The following is a 19,744-nucleotide window of genomic DNA, read 5'->3' as shown; positions in this document are numbered from 1 at the left end:
GATGACTTCACATTTTCATTCCACCTTTCTTCTGAAGAATGCAGGGTAACATGCATGGTCCCCCACTCCTCCGTTATATCCTCACAACAGCACTGACCGAGCGCCAATAAACACAAAGTTCTCTGATCTCTTCATTCCCCAGTACTTTTGACAAGACCTGTTCTGGGAGTTCTGTGCTTGGCATGTAATTCTCAGGTGCATGCTGGCCTGATCTAGACAGGGACTGTGGGACATAGGGTGAGTGGGGTTAAGCCTTTACCCTCAAGCTGCTTTTCTGACCTGAAATAGCCCCAGGGAAGGTGCTATTTGCTTGGTTGAGAAACTTGTATATCGCCCATCAGTAAGGGTGAGTTCCTCCAGTGGGTCAAATAACTGCTCTCCGTGGCCATTTCAGATCATGTGCAAGGGAAAAAGTTTAAGTCCCCTCTCCCTGGGCATCAGGGTTCTGCTTCTAATCAGGCTTCCATGTACCGGTTCCAAGCACAGAAGTCCCAGAAATGGGTTCCAATGACAGGAATGGGACAGACATAGGAGGGACATGTGAGATTCGAGTCCAGTAGCACCTTGTGGATGTCAAGAGTTTCAGGGTTTCAAGAGTCAAAGCTATCTTTGTGAGACACGGGTAGGAATGAGGATCTCTGAGCCTTTGTATCTCAATCAGAAAGTGGGAGGAGTGTTGTAAAGAATGCTTGTAAACAGGGCTTTTTTTGTAGAAAAAGCGCAGCAGGAAATCATTTGCATATTAGGCCACACACCCCTGCCAGCACCATTGTTTCACACAGGGCTTTTTTAATATAAAAAGCCCAGCAGGAACTCATTTGCATATTAGACCACACCCCTGACACCAAGCCAGCTGGAACTGCGTTCCTGTGCGTTCCTGAATTTCAAAAAATCCTGCTTGTAAAAAGGGTTACCAGCTGCAAGTATGGAAATACTTGGAGATTTTGGGGGTGGAGCCTGAAGAGGGCAGGGTTTGGAGAGGGGAGGAACTTCAATGGGATAGAATGTTCATAGAGTCCATCTTCCAAAGTGACCATTTTCCCCAGGTGATCTGATTTCTGTTGCCTAGGGTTGCCATGTCCTCTCTGGTTGCTGGCAGGGGATGGAGGGTAGGGTTGCCAGATCCAGGTTGGGAAGCTCCTGGAGCTTTGGGGATGGAGCCTGGGGAGGACAGGGACCTCAGTGGGGAACAACGCCATAGAGTCCATCCTCCAAAGCCTCCATTTTCTCCAGGGGAGAAATTCCGGGGGATTCCCAGTAATTCCGGGGGATTCCCAGGTCCCGCCTGGAGGCTGGCATCCCTACAACCTGGAGATCAGTTGTAATCCCAGGAGATCTCCAGCCACCACCTGGAGGTTGGCAGCCCTGTTTGTGGAGGATGCAGAGGTTCAATGCATGTGAGACATGTGACACCACAGGGCTCTTTCACTGTGGATTATGCCACCTTGAAAGGCCACATATGAATTCTGAAAGGAATAAAGAAGGGATTGGGTCTTCAGTGGCTTCCTAGGGCTTCTGTCTCTGAGTTGTCTGACTGCTTTCCTCCTGACCTCAACTCTTCATGCTCTCCCTGCCTGCCCTGTGTTCAGATCAGGGCCCGGCTTGCCCTGTAGGCATTTCCATCTGTCTCTGAATTCTTAAATGAAGACAGCAACTCATTTAAATGAGACAGTCTTTAAATGCTAGACAGTCTGCTAGAGAAACACCTTTGAATGAGGCATATTAACATTTCTAAGAGAATGACATCATGTCTTTTTAAAAAAAGCAGCACATAAATTCTTAAAGAAGCTGAGACTTCTACCTTTGAGATGATCTAACTGCCCTTGTTAGTGTTAATTGTTTGCCTTGAAAGTTTCCTTTCTTTTAACAAGTTCATGGAGATGTTACGGAGGAGATCTATTTACCTCTGAGAAACAAGAGGCAGTGGCTGTAATTTATTCCTAAGCATGCTTATTAGGGGATATCTCACTGCGCTAAAGATTTCCCTGTACGCAGGGCTTTTTTTTGTAGAAAAAGCCCAGCAGGAATCATTTACATATTAGACCACACCTTCTGACATCACCATTGTTTCACAAAGGGCTTTTTTGTAGGAAAAACCCCAGCAGGAACTCATATGCATATTAGGCCGCCACCCCCATGCTGATGCCAGGCCAGCCAGAACTGCGTTCCTGTGCATTCCTGCTCAAAACAAGCCCTGCCTCTATGGAGATTATCTGTGCTTGGGAACTGAGTTCCCAGAATGGAGCTCCAAGCAATGGCTGATCTAAAGTCCTCAAAGTGGCAACAGTAGGGTTGCCAGCCTCCAGGTGGGGCCTGGAGATCTCCCGCTTTTACAACTGACCGCCAGCTGCCAGAGATCAGCTCCCCGGGAGAAAACGACTGCTTTGAAGGGTGGACTCTATGGCAGTGTACTATGCTGAGGCCCCTCCCCTCTCCAAACCCTCCCCTCTCCCGGATCCACCCCCAAAGTCTCCAGGTATTTTCCAACACAGACTTGGCAACTCTAGGCCACAGTACGTCCACCAAGTGGATTTTGTCACATATGAATCACTCCAGTCCTTAGCCTTGCCCAGCAAGTGAGGTTAGTCTGATGGGCACCTTTTATAATGGAGACCTGAACATGACTTCCCCATACTGAAACGTGCACTCTGCAATGACCACTCGTTGGTGTCTGTTGCAAGCTAGCTCGTAAGCAACAGGAGGGTAGCCGAATGAAACATGCTCACTCTAAAAAGGTTGCATGCAACCTTAATTGAAGGCTTCCACAAAAGGGCTTCTGAGAGTGCAGGGAAGCAAAGTGAATGACTTTGCTGCTTGGGGAAATTCTGCCTGGCAAGCCACCATATATAACCATCAAGTGTCTTCTTTCCACCCCCTGCAGTGAGCTTCCCAAAGCACAAAGGTTGTTGAGGGTGGAAGAATGACAAGCTGTGTAACCTTGTGCTACCAGAGAAAATAGCACAATTAAATTAAGGTGTCATGTCAGAATGGATGTTCAACATCACATGTGACAATTTCCCACAAAGAAATGGATGACTGCGCTTCTGTTTCCATCTTGCTCAGAGAGCCAAGGTGCTCTCAGCGATCCTGTTGTCCTTCTAATTTGATTTTTCACACTCACTTGCTGGGAGGGGTTATGACCCAGATAAATGTCTACATGTTGTGAAATGGTCAGAACTGGGAGAGGCAAGGAGGGTCAACGTGTCCTAACTAGCTTGCAATTCTGGAGGCTAGGTAGTAGCTAATTATCTAACTAATTATTAGCTGGTGGAAAGTGCTGTGGAGACACAGCCAACTTTCAGCAGCCCCCCAGGGGATTCAAGGCAAGAGACAAACAAGAGGAAGTTCGCCATTGCCAACTTCTGTGTAGCAACCCAGGACTTCCTTGGTGGTCTCCAGTGTTCCCTCTAAGCTGAGTTACCGTGAGCTAGCTCACAGATTTTTAGCCTTCAGCTCACACATTTTTGTCTTAGCTCAGGAAGGATGACCCCAGAGCACACTAATTTATGCAGTAGCTCACAGCTTTAATGCCAGTAGCTCACAAAGCAGAATTTTTGCTCACAAGACTCTGCAGCTTAGAGGGAACATTGGTGGTCTCCCATCCAAGCAGGGGTCATTTCATAGAAAAGGAGGTGCTGGAGCTCATTAGCACAACTCGTTTGCATAGGCCATACACCTCTGACATCACCGGAAGTTGTACTAAATTATATCAGCTCAGCATCTAACTTAAAATGCTTCTTTAATTATAATTGTCATAATACAACCTTACTCCCATCATACTTTTAGAATGACTTTCTCCTGTGCGGCCACAGTGGGTGGCATGATGAAGATTTCCATCCGTCTGCTTTAGATATTTTGGTTATTTTCCCATTTTTGTGGGGGGAAATATTAGACAGTTTGTCAAATCTTAGAGTTCAGCAAAGTTCTTACAGGGGGTTTGAACAATGGAGCCCAGAAGCAAGTATTTGGGGGAGGGGAGGATAAGAAAGAAAGAACACAATAAATCTAGAGCTTCCGTAGCTCCACTCCTGTGAGCTTCTGCCCAAAATGAGGCCTGAAGTACTAACCAGAGCCAAACCTGCTAAATTTCCCAGGCTAGCCTGGGCCATTCAGATCAGGGTAAAAATATAGCTAGCAACTACCTAATTCTCATAATAGTTTTGGTTCAGATTTTAGCCAAGTGCCAGAACCAGTTTCAATGCCAGAGTTCCATCGTTCTAGGACTGAACACGCGCTGAGTGTATTCTCATCCCGTCTGGGATGAAGGGGTAGTAAGGCTTCTGGATGACAGGGTGAGTCCTCCCCTGAGTGAAATAATACTAACATCTGAGAAGCTGCTTGTTAGTCACATGCTTCATAAAGAACTCGTTAACACATGATAGGACAATCATGCATCATCACTGAGTAGAGCAAGTAGGGTTGCCAAGTCCAATTTAAGAAATATCTGGGGACTTTGGGGGTGGAGCCAGGAGACGTTAGGAGTGGAGCCAAGATCAAGGCTGTGACAAGCATAATTGAACTCCAAAGGGAGTTCTGGCCGTCACATTTAAAGGGACCGCACACCTTTTCAATGCCTTCCTTCCATAGGAAATAATGAAGGATAGGGGCACCTTCTTTTGGGGCTCATAGAATTGGACCTCCTGGTCCAATCATTTTGAAACTTGGGGGATATTTTGGGGAGAAGCACTAGATGCTGTACTGAAAATTTGGTGCATCTACCTCAAAAAACAGCCCCCCAGAGCCCCAGATACCCGCGGATCAATTTCCATTATTTTCTATGGAAATAAAACTCCCTAGGGAATAATAGAGTTCCCAGCAGACATTTCCCTCCCCTCCCCCTGCTTTCTGATGACCCTGAAGCGGGGGGAGGGCCTCCAAACTGGGGGATCCCCTGCCCCCACCTGGGGATTACCAACCCTAAGAGCAAGTGATCTTTTTTTTAATGTTCTGGCAGTCGTATGGACAGGCTTGCAATGTGTGAGCTGAAAAATGGATCTCACAGTGAACTGAATGGCCTGCTGTGTGTGTAATGGTTTAAAATGGCCCCCAAACAGGGATTGTAATGTACAAAACGTTTCTTGCACAGTACTTAGCCACACACAGGAGTGTCAAGGAACCTAACGAACTGCAGTCAAGGAACCTAACGAACAGTAGTCATTTCAAGTTTTAGCAGTTAGGAGAGTTACATGGTCAAACTAGGATTGGGCAAGCACCTGCTGGTTTGGCTGACGTTGTATTCACCAGTTGCAAGCAGTGACTGGATTTTTCATCTGCCAGTCTGACTGTTCATCAGCAGCTCAGACCTGCTGGGTGAATTGTTTCCTGTGTATTCAGATGCTATGGAACAATTCAATCGGTGGTGTTTCAAACATGTGCATTCTTGTGCACAGCCCAATTCCTCCTCACAGACTTGTTGGCATGCGCACTGCTCTGAAGGCAATACAGGGTTGTTAACTCACTCTCATAATGAGTGAGCAAACTGGTCTGTCAATTATTAATAAGTAAAACTGTATTTGTAAAAAAATAAAAAGGCAGCCTTACCCTTTGGTGTTCATGGAAGTTCATGTTATCAATTATCAATTATCCATCCCATGTCATTAAATTACCTGACCCAACCATCCATGACTCCAGGGGACAAATGATTTCACCTACTGCCCAGATGTAAAAGCAGCTGTGAGGTAAAAGGAAATTAAATTCCTCTGCCGCAACTATGCAAGCTGTGGAACAAGATGGGTAGCTGTGTAGCAGCAGAAAAGAGCAAGAGTCCTGTAGCACCTTCAAGACTGACAAAATTTATGGCAGGGAGTGAGCTTTCATGAATCATTGCTCACTTCTTGTAGCCGTATCTGAAGAACTGGGCAGTGACTCATGAAAGTTCATCCCCTGCCAGTCTTGAAGGAGTTACTGAACTCTTGCACAGCTGCAGACTGGTTTGGATGACAGCTGAAGCAAGGAGATCCACGGCTTGGTTCATAGGTGATCCTGGCTCTCAGCAGGGCTTTTTTTTGGGAGCAGGAATGCAGTTTCGGCTGGCTTGGCATCAGGGTGTGTGGCCTAATATGCAAATGAATTCCTGCTGGACGTTTTCTTTAAAAGGTTCTATGTGAAAGGATGTTGTCAGTGGGTGTGGCCTAATATGCAAATGAGTTCCTGCTGGGCTTTTTCTACAAAAAAGCCCTGGCTCTCAGAAACAGTATGTTTGCTGTGAAGTTCACCACATCCTTACTTATATACAGTTTGATATCTGGGGACAAAATTCGGTGAGGGGAAAGTAGCAGAGGGCTGCAGGCGGCCATGAGTTTGTGGAAGCAGGAAATTCATGCGATCAACAGATGTACAGATCTGGAACAGACATGAGTTTGAGGAGAAACATATATAAACCTCAAGCTCATGTCTGCTCCAGCCATGTTTTGAGAGGGAGGGAGGGAGGGAGGGAGGGAGAGAGACATATAGTAGAAGGCCAGGCGGAAAGCCAAGGAGGTCCTAAAGGAACCTGCAATTCAGAGAAAGAGGTCCAATTTCTCCCCCAGACCTTCCATGGTAGCTGAAGGGCTGGAGGTCCTGATTCTCATCTGACAGTACCTGACACTACCCTTGGATATTCTCCAAGTCAGATAAGGATGATGACCTAATGATACTATGCAGCATGGGTTGGAGTACTGCGTGTAACCTTCAGCACCCAGAGCTGTACCAGGCCTTCTATTAATAGAGTAGTTCGAAGTGTATCCACAGTTGGACTGCTGGTCAGCAAGATGTGTGTGTGCACTTGAAGGGAACTAAGGGCTGGCCCTAAACTATCTGAAGGGTTAAAGGCTTTCCTGCATGCACGTGTCATCATTTTAGAAACACTTCTTGTTTTTTTTTCAGTGCCAACAAAAAAAACAGTGCACTGCGTCATAAAAAATAAAAGAGTCAACCTGCAGAAATGGGCTCAAGTCCAAGGTCAAGCTGTAGACCGACAAGGTGGTTTTGAACAACTCTCTCTGCGTTCTGTCCCTAAAACTGGCATAACTATGCCACATCTGTGTGGAGACTGATTGAGGTACATGCAATGGTTATGCTCAGGGGTGGAATTCTAGCAGGAGCTCCTTTGCATATTAGGTCACACACACTTGATGTAGCCAACCCTCCAAGAGCTTACAAAAAGGCTACATCAGGGGTGTGTGGCCTAATATGCAAAGGAGCTCCTGCTAGAATTCCACCCCTGGTATGCTACTGAAAGCCCTGAGTACAATTAAAATCACAATAACAATGCCTTGATGGGATCTGGTGTAATGAACTGGTTAGAATGCAGGCCTAGGATCCAGGAGACCTGGATTCAAATTCTTACTCTGCCACAAAACTTGCTGAATGACCCTTGTGCTCAGCACTGGTGATAGGGTGCTGCCCCAAGCAAGGCGCGCCGCTGCCCCCATCTTCCCACCTGCCATGTGCACTTCCTCCCTCATCCCAAGTATGGTGGCAGCAGGCCCCAGTTGGAACGCACCTGCTGCTGTGCCGCCCCACTGCCCCCATCAGGAAGGGCTGGGCGGCTCCTCTCTTGCTGCCAGCCTTCTTCCTTCCCTTGGCAGTGGCCACAGGAAGGAGAGGTGGAGTGGCAGCAGGGAGGAGCCAAGAGCAGCGAGGCCAGGTGGGCGTGCTGCTTCCTTCCCACTGCACTGCCTCTTGCAGCCAGCTGATTTTATTTGTGAGCTTCCCTGGCACAGCTGGGGAAGCTGCGCTGGCAGCTTGGGCTCCCCTGAAGTTTGACTCGGCTGGTAGCCACAGATGAGAGCATGTGTTGATCCATGTTGTAAAGAATGAACTGTGGCTCTGTGAAACATCGGGAGAAAGAGGCTGAAGAAGAACTGATAAGGGAAACCGTGAGGATTCCTTTCAAAAACGGTTCTTTATTCTCTCCGTACCATCACGAGTGGAACACTAAGAAATTAAAGATTACACCCACATCTTTACTATGTCTACTTTGAAGAGGCTGTTATTCCTAAAGGACTGTTGAGAGACTTTGTGGGGAAATTTCAAGTATTGAGCAATTAGTGTTCCTTAGTTTTGTTTCATTTAGTTTGCACTAAAAGAACGCATTTATAAATGCTTTGCGTGAGAGTTTTATTGTTTCCAGTGGTTGCTACACAAAGCTCACTATTGACACCGGTTCCAGTTGTCTTCATTCTTTTCTCCAGGGGAGCTGATCTCTGCCAGCTGGAGGTCACTTGTAAAAGTGGGAGATCTCCAGGCCCCACCTGAAGTCTGGCAACCCTACTTTTGTTGTGCTTGTGTTTTGATATATGTTATCAATCACAGGCCTGAATGAAGCTACTATTTGTTTATCAACTTTACACACACACCCCCCCCCATAAATCAATGCCATCCTTGTAAAAGGAACAGGAAAGAGGGGAATGGACAGAAGAGGGAAAAGTACCTTTGGCAGTTTGGTAGGAGTTACTAGCATCCAGGTTGGGTCTGGAGTTCTTCTGGAATCTAGGCCATGGAGATTTGTTCCCCTGGAGGAAAGGGCAGCTTCGGAGGGTAAACTTTATGGAATCACATCCGTCCTCCCCAGCGCTTCCCCCAAATCTCTCTGAATTTCCCAAGATGGAGTTGGCAATCCTAAATCTGGGTGATAGAAGACCAGAAAGGGAAAACTTCTTGAAACTATCCATAGTTGTGATTGTCGTGTGCTCATCGGAACTTACTTTCTCAGAGCTAACGTGGCCAGGACTGGGCTGTGCAAGGGTCTAACTTGGGCTGGCTTGTGGCCAATAATTATTATTTGCGACTTCTAACTGAGTTAGCCAGATTTGGCTTTCTTCCATACCCCGAGTTGATGGATGTTTCATATTGTGTTACTCACTTGCCCCCCTCGCTCCCTCTTTTATGGAACACTCCACAGTTACATCTCGCAGCCAACCTCCTCTCCTCTGCCCTCACTTCATCTGCTCTCTGCCATTGTTTAGCTCAGGGTGGGGGAAGGGAGTGAAAAGCCTGTGGCTGTATGCGAGTGGCAGTTCTGGGACTTCTCTGGGCTCAGCTATACAGACAAGGAGGGTGCATGCATTGCAATGCATGCAAAAAACTTTGCCCAATGACATTTTGTGCATTGAGTAAATATCCAGGGTCAACATCTTTGGGTAACTGCTAAGACAGGGTCAGCATCTCCGGTTAACTGCCTCTCTTCCCCCACACCACCACCCTGAGCATCTAGAAGACCTGCTACCAGGGGTGGAATTCTAGCAGAAGCTTCTTTGCATATTAGGCCACACACCCCTGACGTAGCCAATCCTCCAAGAGTTTACAAGGCTCTTTTTGTAAGCTCTTGGAGGATTGGCTACATCAGGGGTATGTGGCGTAATATGCAAAGGAGCTCCTGCTAGAATTCCACCCCTGCCTGCTACCAACACCTGCATCTGAAGAAGCTACCACCACACCATGAGCACTGGGAACCCCACCATCTAAAGGTGGCTGCTCTAGGCTGTGACTCACTAAGGTTGACAACACTGGGTTGGGAAATTCCTAGAGATTTGGGGGTGGACTTTGGGAAGTGAAGGGTTGGAGAAGTGGAGGAACCTCAGTCACAGACTTGATCGCTGCCATTTTCTCCAAGGGAATTAATCTCTATCATCCAGAGATCAGCTGCAATTCCGGAAGACCACCAGATCACACTTGGAGGTTGCCAGTCCTGTAACTCACCTGGAGAGGGTACAAGAACTCATGGTGGCGGATGTTGGTCTTTGGCATTGGCTAAGCAGCACACCTGTTGGCCACTCTTTTCCTGTTGGCTACGGGGTCTGGGGGAAGAGGTCCACTGGTCGGGTTGCCAACCACCATACGAGGCCTGGAGATCTCCTGGAATTACAACTGATCTCCAGACTTCAGAGATCAGTTCCCCTGGAGAAAATGGCAGGAGTTTGGACTCTGTGGCATTATACTCCAACTGAAGTCCGTCCTCAGGCGCTACACCCATATCTCCAGGAATTTCCCAACTTGGGAGTTTGTAACCTTATTCACTGGAGAGTATATTACCAAGCACCCCCCCCCAAAGAAAAAAAAACACTTGAAGTTGGCCTTGCTGCTGTTAAAGGCAGAAAAGGAAGCCCATCTGCTTTCCTTCTGGTCCACTGACCATCCAATTCCTCAGTGGAGATCCAGCCCCCAAGCAACTTGAGAAAACCAAGAGTTGCTAAGAGGAGGCAATCAATCAATTTTTAACTAGTATATTTGATTTGTATAACATTATGTATGGATAGAACTATAACTCTGAAGGGGAGGGGGAATAGCTTTTTGTTTCGTGGAATTTTGATGGTGTACACCAGGGGTGGCCAACGGTAGCTCTCCAGATGTTTTTTGCCTACAACTCCCGTCAGCCCCAGCCAGCATGGCCAATGGCTGGGGCTGATGGGAGTTGTAGGCAAAAAAAAAAACATTTGCAGAGCTACCATTGGCCACCTCTGGTGTACACATTTGAATACATGAAGCTGCCTTATATTGAATCAGACTCTCAGTCCATCTAGGTCAATATTGTCTACTCAGACTGGCAGTGGTGCCTCTCCAGGATCTCAGGCTGAGGACTTTCACAGACCTCCTTGCCTGGTTCTTTCAACTTGAGATTTTAGGGATTGAACCTGGAACCTTCTGCATGCCAAGCAAATGCTCTTCTACTAAGCAATGGTCCTTCCCCATGCATCACAGCCAGCCCTGTAGGTAGGGGCCACAGGGGGAGGGGGCCGTGGGGGGCTGTGGGGGCCCTTAAATGGTACAGGAGGTTGGTAACTGCTCCTGCCGCCCCTCCAACGCAATTTAGACCCCTGCCAATCAGCTGATTTGTGGGCCCTTTAAATGGCATGGGAGGGGCAGCGGCTGCTCCTGGGCACCCCTGCCATGCAATTTAAATCATGGAGGGAGAGGGCTGGGTGGTGGTGGTGGTGGTGTAACGCCTCCAAATTGTCAGGGGGCCACACCCTATGGGCCCCTGGCTAGCTAGGAGCCTGATCACAGCAAGCATCTAACTGGCATTGTGGTCAAAGTTCTTGAATTAAAGACAGTAGAAATTAATCTACCTTTTGTCAATAAAAAAAGCATTCCCTTCTGTGTGGGAGAGACAGAGGAATGTCTTCTAGCAAAGTTTAAAAGAAAAAAAGCAGGAACGCACAGGAACACCGTTCCGGCTGGCTTGATGTCAGGGGTATGGCCTAATATGCAAATGAGTTCCTGCTGGGCTTTTCCTGCAAAAAAAGCCGTTTCTACCTGGCATTGTGGTCAAAGTTCTTGAATTAAAGACAGCAGAAATTAATGTACCTTTTGTCAATCAAAAAAGTTTTGAATCAATCTATTTTACTAATCAGCAAAATTTTTACTGTGCTGGTAATAAGAAGTGCTTTTCAACCCTGGACCAAAATTCTGTTTTCTGACCATTTAAAAACCACAAGTGGCTTAATTTGTATTTGAAACTAAACAGGGTTTCGGCTGAAGGTCTGAACTTAAGGTTGCCATCTTACTTTCCATCTGGGCTCCTCCTGTGCCCTTAAAGATGAGGTATGTGCTGGTTAGAAATTCAGCCACTGTGGTTTTCTTGGCAAGGCAGCTGCAGCGATGAGGAACATTGCTTATGGAATTTCTGCCTGTTAAAGTAACAAGAAGCCTTTCCAGCCAGAGAAAGCAGGGAAGACGCATATTAAAGGTATGTAAGAGTTCAGCCCTTCCCCCCTTAAATACTGCATTAATACAATTTAAAATGACAGTAATTTTGCTGCTGTTTTCAAGTCATAAATATTTTTTTGGGGAAAAAAGCTTTGTTAAACTACATAAACATAACAGAGAAGTTAAACAAATCACCAAAGCTTGAGTTTTTTACATAGGGTTAGATACATAATTTTTACACCATGACTCAAAACAAAAAAAATGGCAATATTAAAAACAGTTGTATAATTAATTTTGTAAAATTGTTGCATCACATGGGGGAACAAATGGGATTATTAGGGTTGCTTTGGAACAAGCTAAGTAGTTAACAGATGCCCTCTTTTTTGAGGATGTGTCCTCTTGTGTGTGTCTGAACTCTTTGGGGCCTTTTTTTTTTTTAACTTGCTGAAAAAGTCCTCTTTTGGGGTTGGGACTGTAGTCCCCCAGTGAAGGCAAGCTTCATCTTAAATACTAGGGGTACTTAAAATAAATTTGTCATAGTTAACAGCTGAAATAGTCATTTTGCTTTTCAAAATACAGCAACCCTGTGCATGTGGTATTTTGCTCGTATTGCAGTTTTCTAAATTCTGTAAGCCAGGTTCTGCTGTTCTTGTACGTCTTATCTAATACTATGCGTTATTTTTCAAGCTTCATAGTCCAACCTTATTGGCAATGCTTATTGTTCGACTTTACTATTCCTTGTTTTAAAATTTTGTAACGTAATCCACCTTGAGTCTAAGCAAGAAATGCAGATAATAAAACTCTGTGTAGAAATATAAAACACAGCAATACAATAATAAAAAAGGGAGGCTGAAAGATACTTTTTTAAAAAAACGTGTTTTTTCTGTAATTGCCTCGAGCCTCAAGGAGAGAGAAACAGATTGTAAAGCAGACTATCAATGAAGTAAAGCAGTAAAAAGGCACTAAAATATAAGTATTATTAAAAACAGAGGCTGAAAAAAGAAAAAAAATGATTTCTTTGCAGCTGCGATGGGGCTTCCCCCTGGATGAACTTTTAAGCGTTAAAAAAAAAAAACCCTCAGTCAGAACTAGCCTTTGCCCTTCCCAAGATGGCGGCGGCTTTATTTATTTATATGTCAGAGGCCGCCGTTCTTCGCAGCGCGCTTCCCTTCCCTAGCCGCTCTCCCTTCGCACCCACCGACCTCCCCAACATGGCGCCGCTCTCGGCGAGACGCCGACCGCGCTGACGATAGGCGAGAAACACGAAAAGGGAGGGAGGGGGGAAGGGAAGAGGAGACGACAACGACGCGTGCGTGTGTAATGCGCCTGCGCGCCGAGGCGCCCGAGTGCAGTGAAATTCCGTGAGGGGGAGAAGAACAGAGAGAGAGTGGGGGGAAATTAAAAAAAAAAAAAATCGGGGGGAAAGCGGAGGGAGGTTTGACGAGGGAGAAAGAGAGAGACGCGCGGCTCGCGCCATCTCCCCGACCCCTCGTGAGGAGCGGCTGCCTCAAAAGGGGGAAATCTCAATAAAACTCTCCCTCAGCGATCCCCCTCCCCCCTCTCCCTTCCCCCCTCATCCCCCCAGCAGAGGGACTCCGAGGCGCTGCTGCTGCTGTGGCGGCGGCGGCGGCGGCGCTGAGAGGACGAGCGGGCGGGCAGGCCGGCCCCCGGCGGGCGTGAGGTGGGACGAGGGACGACGATTCGCCGGCTGGCCGCATCGAGCCCGGTGGTAGCAGGAGGAGGAGAAGGAGGAGCGCCGCCGCCGCCCCAGACTCCCTCCCCGGGCACCGGCGGCGGGGAGAATGACGGAGCTCCAGTCCGCGCTGCTACTGCGGAGACAGCTGGCAGGTACCGAGGCCGCCCTCCCGCCACTCTGTGCTCGGCCTGGGCTGGGGAGAGACGCACATCCCCGTGGGGGAAGGGGCTGAGGGGGGCTTGGGGGGAGGAGAAGGAAGTGGGGAGGGAGGGAGGGGCGCCGAAGGGGGCCTTCCCCAGGCGAGCAGGAAGGGACCTTGTGTGTGTGTGTGGGGGGGGGCCCTAATGGCCATAAAGGAGTATGCGTGAGAAGAAAGGGGACGGAGAGGGGCTCAGGGAAGGTGATGGGGCGCTTCTGCGGTGAGCGGGGAGGAAATGTCGGGGGAGGGACGGGCGACTGTGGGGAGTAGAAAAGACAGCGAGGTTTAGCAGTGGCGGAAGGGGTGGCTGCAGTGCAGGGAGGCAGTTGGGCGTGTGGGGTTCTTGGGGGATGTAGTAGGAAGGGTTGGGGTCAGTGTTCCCTCGAAGCTGAGTTAGTGTGAGCCAGCTCACGGTTTTTTAGCCTCCAGCTCACACACTTTTGTCTCAGCTCAGGAAAAATGGCCCCAGAGCACACTGGTTTATGCAGGAGCTCGCAACTTTAATGCCAGTAGCTCACAGAGTAGAATTTTTGCTCACAAGACTCCACAGCTTAGAGGGAACATTGGTTGGGGTGCCACCTACCTTAATGCTCTCAGGTGAGCCCCTCTGCTCCAAAGGGGTGCTGTAGGAGGGAAATGTGATTGGGAAGAGGTGTAGTATGGTGGGATTAAGGAAGATTTCCTCCACTCTGGTACCCCAAGGAGAGAACGTGGGGGGGTGCAACTGCAAAGAGAACTTTTCTCAGCCAGAGCAATCCTGGATCAAATGTGGGGTTGTGGAGGGTAGCAGTAGGTGGGGAGTTCCCTGAGGGGTTGAAGGGCTTGTAGCAGGGAAGGCTGTGAAGTGTGTTTGGCTGGGGTTTGGATTTAAGAGTCGGGTGGGGTGCCTTTGTGTGGGGTTCTGGTTCTGTGCAGTAGGAGAGAATAAAGTCTGGTTGGGAAACAATTGAGTTGGCTTCTTTGAGAAAAGTAGGAGCTGGGAGGAAGTGAGTCAAAGGAGAGCTTTGTGAATGCACAGTCAGAAGCTGGGGATGAAATGAGGTAGCTGGAGGTAAAGGGGAAGGGGGCTTCAGTTATCACAGCACAGAGGAGACAGGCACTCTGAGAACAGGCTATCTCCATTAGAAGTTACTAATTGAGAGAATGTCAGTTAAGCACTGTATGGGGAGGTGAAGCTGTGGGCATGAGTGTGTTGTGAGGTGTTAAGCTTGGTAGAGGGTTTTCTGAGGAATGAGCTAGCCGGAGGAACAATAAGTGAGCAAGGGAAGAAGAGAGTAAGTGGAATGGCGAAGGAGGCAGTAGAGTATTGGCAGGATATATAGTCTGACATGGAATTTGGGTGTAAACAAATTCACAGTGCAGCAAGTGAGCAGGAATAGAAATAAGCAAGGTGCCTGGGGAAGACTGTCTCTGGTGCACCAAGGGGGAGGGTTGGAATGTAAGAACCGCCCTACTGGATGAGAAATAATTCCTGTTTATACCTGGCAGGAGTGCAAAGAAGGCTGAGCGTGAAGAGAGGCTCATTGAAGGTGGATAGGAGGGTTGATCAAGGTGTCAAGGAGGAAATGGGAGACAGTAAGGAAGCTTCAGCTGAAGCAGAAACAAGGGGGAGTGCTTGAACATAAGGAGGAGGAAGCTCAAGGTATGAAATGAGTTAGCATGAGCTAGCTCACAGATTTTTAGCCTCCAACTCACACATTTTTGTCTTAGTTCAGGAAGGATGACCCCAGAGCACACTAATTTATGCTGTAGCTCACAAAATAGAATTTTTGCTCACAAGATTCTGCAGCTTAGAGGGAACATTGAAGATGACTTGATTTGATGTTGAAGACTGAACAAGATGGAGGATTTGTGAAGGGTCTTACTATTGTGGGTAGAAAGCCAAGAGAGAGATACTTTTAACTAATTGGGGGACAGGAGTTAAAGAGAGGTAAAAGAAGTCTGGAAACACTAGCTGGTAGGAATGGCCAGAATGTTCTGAGTGGGGCTTAGAAATAACGGAAGACTAGAACTGGTTAAAGCTTGTATGTGCTGGAGGGACAGGCTACAAAGGAAGTCTCTTGTGCAAGTGATAAAGGAGTTACTGAACAACTAGAATCTGGAAGAAGTGATTGTTTTTGTAAGTGAGGGGTGGGCAAGGGGGGTGATTAACCTGAGGACAGCATATGCAGTAGAGAAGGTACATAGGGTAAAATGATGGTTATAAAGTAGGCCCTGATTAGTTTTGCAGAACTGCAGTAGTTGTAGAGGTCAAGGGCAGGTGAGTCTGTTTGAGGGGGTTAATTGTGGATTTGGTGGGGTTAAGAAGTTGGGGTCATACTTGAAGAATAGAAAGATGAACTGATATTGTCTGAGGTTTCAGTGGTATGAAGCTGGCATTTTGTAAGCTAGGAGTAACCTCAAAGAGAGAGAAGGGGGCTGGTTGTGCTTTTTAACTCTATTTAGAGAAGGCTATGAGCTGCTGCTCTGATTTTCTCCCCAACCCTTTTGTCCAATATATCAATCTATAGAATGAGCTTGTACATTGACTGCTTTGTTCAAAACACAGTTGACATCTGTGGATTAGTATATTGTGGGGGGGGGGGGGGTGCAGGGGGATTAATTAGTATTGTTTCAAATCCATAACAGGGAACTCTAATGGGGTGTTATTTCAATTTTTTTCTTAGTAGAACTTCTGCCAGGGCTTTTCCTTTCTAAACCCCTCTGAGAGTAGGTGATATTTTCTGAGTAGCTGTTCTTTTCTTAAATTCAGTTTTTGTTTTTTCAAGGTAATAAGAACATAAGTAGAGGGGGCTCTCTCTGAAGAAGGCTAACTCGATCTGAAGACTGGGGATGGGATTGATAGAGGATCACAACCTAGCTTAGAATATCATTGGGAAAACTGACTACTTCCTTTACTTTCCTTACTTGGTTCCTCAACTTCTCCCCTCCCCCTTCCTTTGTCTGTAGCCTGGCCAGTATCGCTTGGCTAACAGTGTTTAGCTGTTAATATAGACAGACAGACTGAGCTTGGCCTGTCCCAGCTATATAGTACCAGACACATGTAGAGAATTCCTGAATGGTCATATTTAAAGAGAAAAAAGCCAACAGTGACTGTGTAAAAACAGCATGTGTCACTACTTCACTTTCTTGTCCTTTTCCCACCTGGACTCAGCTTCTCTGATTCCTGCTGTCAAGATGAAATAGTCTCTAGATCAACCAGCCATTTGACTTACCTTGCATAAAAACGATTGCTTCAGATTACCATAAGCAAACATATGGGGTTGTGTATAGTGTGACTTTGAGCAGCTATACTCTAGCTGAAGAGTGTTTAAAAATAGTGCATGAAGCAGAGTGGGAAAGAAAAGACTGCTGCAACAGTACAAAATATACTGGAAGAACTAGGTATAAATACTAAATTATTGCACAAGCATGGGTGTCTTCTACAGCTGTTTTTGGGTTTGAATGAATGGTAAGGTGTGTTGTCGTCTTTAGCTTTGGTGTCAGTTACATGGCAGTGCAGTTAATAAATGCTACTTCATCTTCAATACAATGTACAGTGACAACTATAAGATGCTTTACTGTATCATATATGGCAAAATGGTGTGCTGTGTAATTACCTTGTCATTGCACATGATGTCAGAATAACAGACCCCATGCAATAAAACAAAGCTGGAGTCCAGTAGCACCTTTTAAGACCAACGAAGCTTTATTGAGAATATAAGCTTTCGTTCTTGAAGTGTGCTTTTTAGCACATGACAGCTTACATTCTCAATAAAACTTTGTTGGTCGTAAAGGTGCTACTGGACTCCAACTTGCTTCTTCTGCTTCAGGCCAACACAGTTGTCCACCTGGATCTAAATATTGAGAACAAGATATTAACGAGAAGCCCTCTTAATACAAGTGTTAACTAGCAACTCAATGGTTCAGTGTTTCCCACATTTAGCAGCCTCTAGCACCCCTGAAGGAGGAAGAAACATGAGATTCTTTATTAATTTGGGAAAGGGGAGAAAGAATGGCAAAAAAATAATCAATCAGAAAAATCAGTCTAGGCTGACAGATCAGCTGTACGTGCCTACAAGTCTGGGGCAAATTGAAATTAGCAATTGGTATGAATGCAGGCATGTAAAGCTCCTGCCTCCTGTTATACCACCTTGTGACATTTTCATTTAAAAAGTATTCAACTTTTTAAACTCTCAGTGGTTGTTTTCATGATATAAAAATCATAAACATTTATACCATGATGCAGCTCTGGTCTGAAGTAAAAATGATTCTTTATGGATCACTTACTGACTTATTTTTGTATGGATTTTAGACCCTTTTAGAACGTGTTTTTGTGTGTTGACACCTGCTGGCATGTTTTATCTATTTGTATGTATATGTTTGTGTATATCTGTGTACATCTGTATTTTCTCTTTTCTCTTTCCTTCAATGCCAATAAAGGTAACTGAACTGAGGATCACTTATGCCAGAATGTAGGTAGAGTTGTGGCTCTCATTGTAAATAAAGTGGGATGGGGTGACACTATTGTATTTCGTTGGACTTTCAGTATGTGCCTGTAGTTTTTGATCCAGCAAGTTACATGCATATGGAAGTGCACTTCTGCATGCCAATCTCCTTATACTGTGCTATCAACTGTTAGTAAGGCTAAGCTTAACATGAATACTACAAATTCTGAACTTTTTATATGTGTTGGTAGTGGTATGTGAGTCAGAGATCCCTTGAGAGTCATGTGTATTAGTCTGTGGTGTCACTGTGGGGGCTGGTAGCATTTTAATAGTTGCTGACCAGGTGAGAGGTTGTATGTGTATTTATCTGGTTGAAGCAGGAATAATGTTAAAGTTGTGTTCTATGCAGACATCTTGGCAAAGGAGGACTTCCTCTTGATAAGAGAATTCCACCCTCCCCTCACAAAAAAAAATAGACTGCTCAGGAAATTCAGACTTCCCAAGCTCTCTTTCCTATGGCTGTCTGCTCCAAGAGGGAACTCCCTCGCGCAGCTGATGTCCCCAACCCCCTCCTGTTAACTGGCACTGGTGTCCAAGTTTCAGCTGTTCTAATCTTTAAACGTCAGAATGTTAGCAAGTTGTATTACTATCTACTTCTGTCACACTTGTATATCAGCTGTTTTTTCAGGCACCTCTTTCCACAGTAGCAGCCGTGTTAGTCTTTTGCAGCAAAAACATCGGTGTTTTGCAGGACCTTGGGTAAACATATTTATTACAGCAGTTAATACCACAAAAAATCCCCCTCTCTTTTATGATGCATGGCTTGTGACACATGGTGTGCTCTCACACTTTAAATGCCTTATGAGGTGGGTGTCAAAATTGGGAGGTAGACTCAAATAGGCATCTGAAGGTGTTTATCACCACAATCTGTCGGTAAGCAATATCACCACAATCTGTTGGTTAGCAATACTTAAACATTGCTTGAGCACAGGCGACTTAACTGCAGTCTCCTAGTGTGCAGCACCTGCTGTGGTGGATGGGAAGCCTGGAATTAAACTATTCAGTACATTTATATCCTGCCCCGTGGCGCAGAGTGGTAAAGCAGCAATACTGCAGTACTGTGGATCTGAACTCTCTGCTCATGACCTGAGTTCGATTGTGGCAGAAGCTGAATTCAGGTAGCCGGCCCAAGGTTGACTCAGCCTTCCATCCTTCCGAGGTCGGAAAAACGAGTACCCAGCTTGCTGGGGGGAAAGTGTAAAAGACTGGGGAAGGCAATGGCAAACCACCCCGTAAAAAGTCTGTCATGAAAACGTTGTGAAAGCAACGTCATCCCAGAATCGGAAATGACTGGTGCATGCACAGGGGACCTTTCCTTTTCTTTTCCTTTCTATTGTGGAACTCCAGGCAGTAAAAACAGGGTATGCAGGCACTGGCCAGACCTGCTTAGCTTCAGCGAGGTTTCCATGAGCCTTCCAACCTCACCCTGAGCCTAGGCATCTCCATTGGTTGGTTATCCTTTGTGGCTGGTAAACTTGTGGCTGCTTCCCAGAATGACAGGATGTGTTGTTAGCACAATATAATAGCATTAGCTAGGTAAGTTCACAAATGGGAAACAGCTAACTGTATTTATGCTCTGTTCGTTAATAGGAAGTGAGTAGTGTTTCAGAGGGGAAGCTTCTGAAACGTTGTGCTTGTTGGATGTTTTCTTGAGGCAGAGCTGTCTCTAGGAAGATCTAGTTGTGCTGTACTTGAAGACAGCTGCCTAAATGAGCAGTTGAAATCTGTCTT

General features: G+C 46.4%; 1 protein-coding gene across 1 annotated transcript in view; it reads left to right on the top strand.

Moving 5' to 3' along the window:
• Window positions 1-12,950: 12,950 nt before the first annotated feature.
• UBE2G1 (ubiquitin conjugating enzyme E2 G1) overlaps window positions 12,951-19,744 on the top strand; it is a 35,150-nt gene continuing 28,356 nt past the window's right edge. Inside the window, exon 1 of the mRNA XM_060258842.1 lies at window positions 12,951-13,479. Coding sequence (XP_060114825.1) covers window positions 13,434-13,479 — 46 coding nt within the window. The 5' untranslated portion in view covers window positions 12,951-13,433. The remainder of the gene's footprint in view (window positions 13,480-19,744) is intronic.

The sequence above is a fragment of the Heteronotia binoei genome, chromosome 18 (assembly GCF_032191835.1).
Source record: "Heteronotia binoei isolate CCM8104 ecotype False Entrance Well chromosome 18, APGP_CSIRO_Hbin_v1, whole genome shotgun sequence".
Taxonomy (NCBI): domain Eukaryota; kingdom Metazoa; phylum Chordata; class Lepidosauria; order Squamata; family Gekkonidae; genus Heteronotia; species Heteronotia binoei.
The sequence above is the reverse complement of the archived record's forward strand: the minus strand, read 5'-3'. Positions and strand labels throughout refer to the sequence as shown.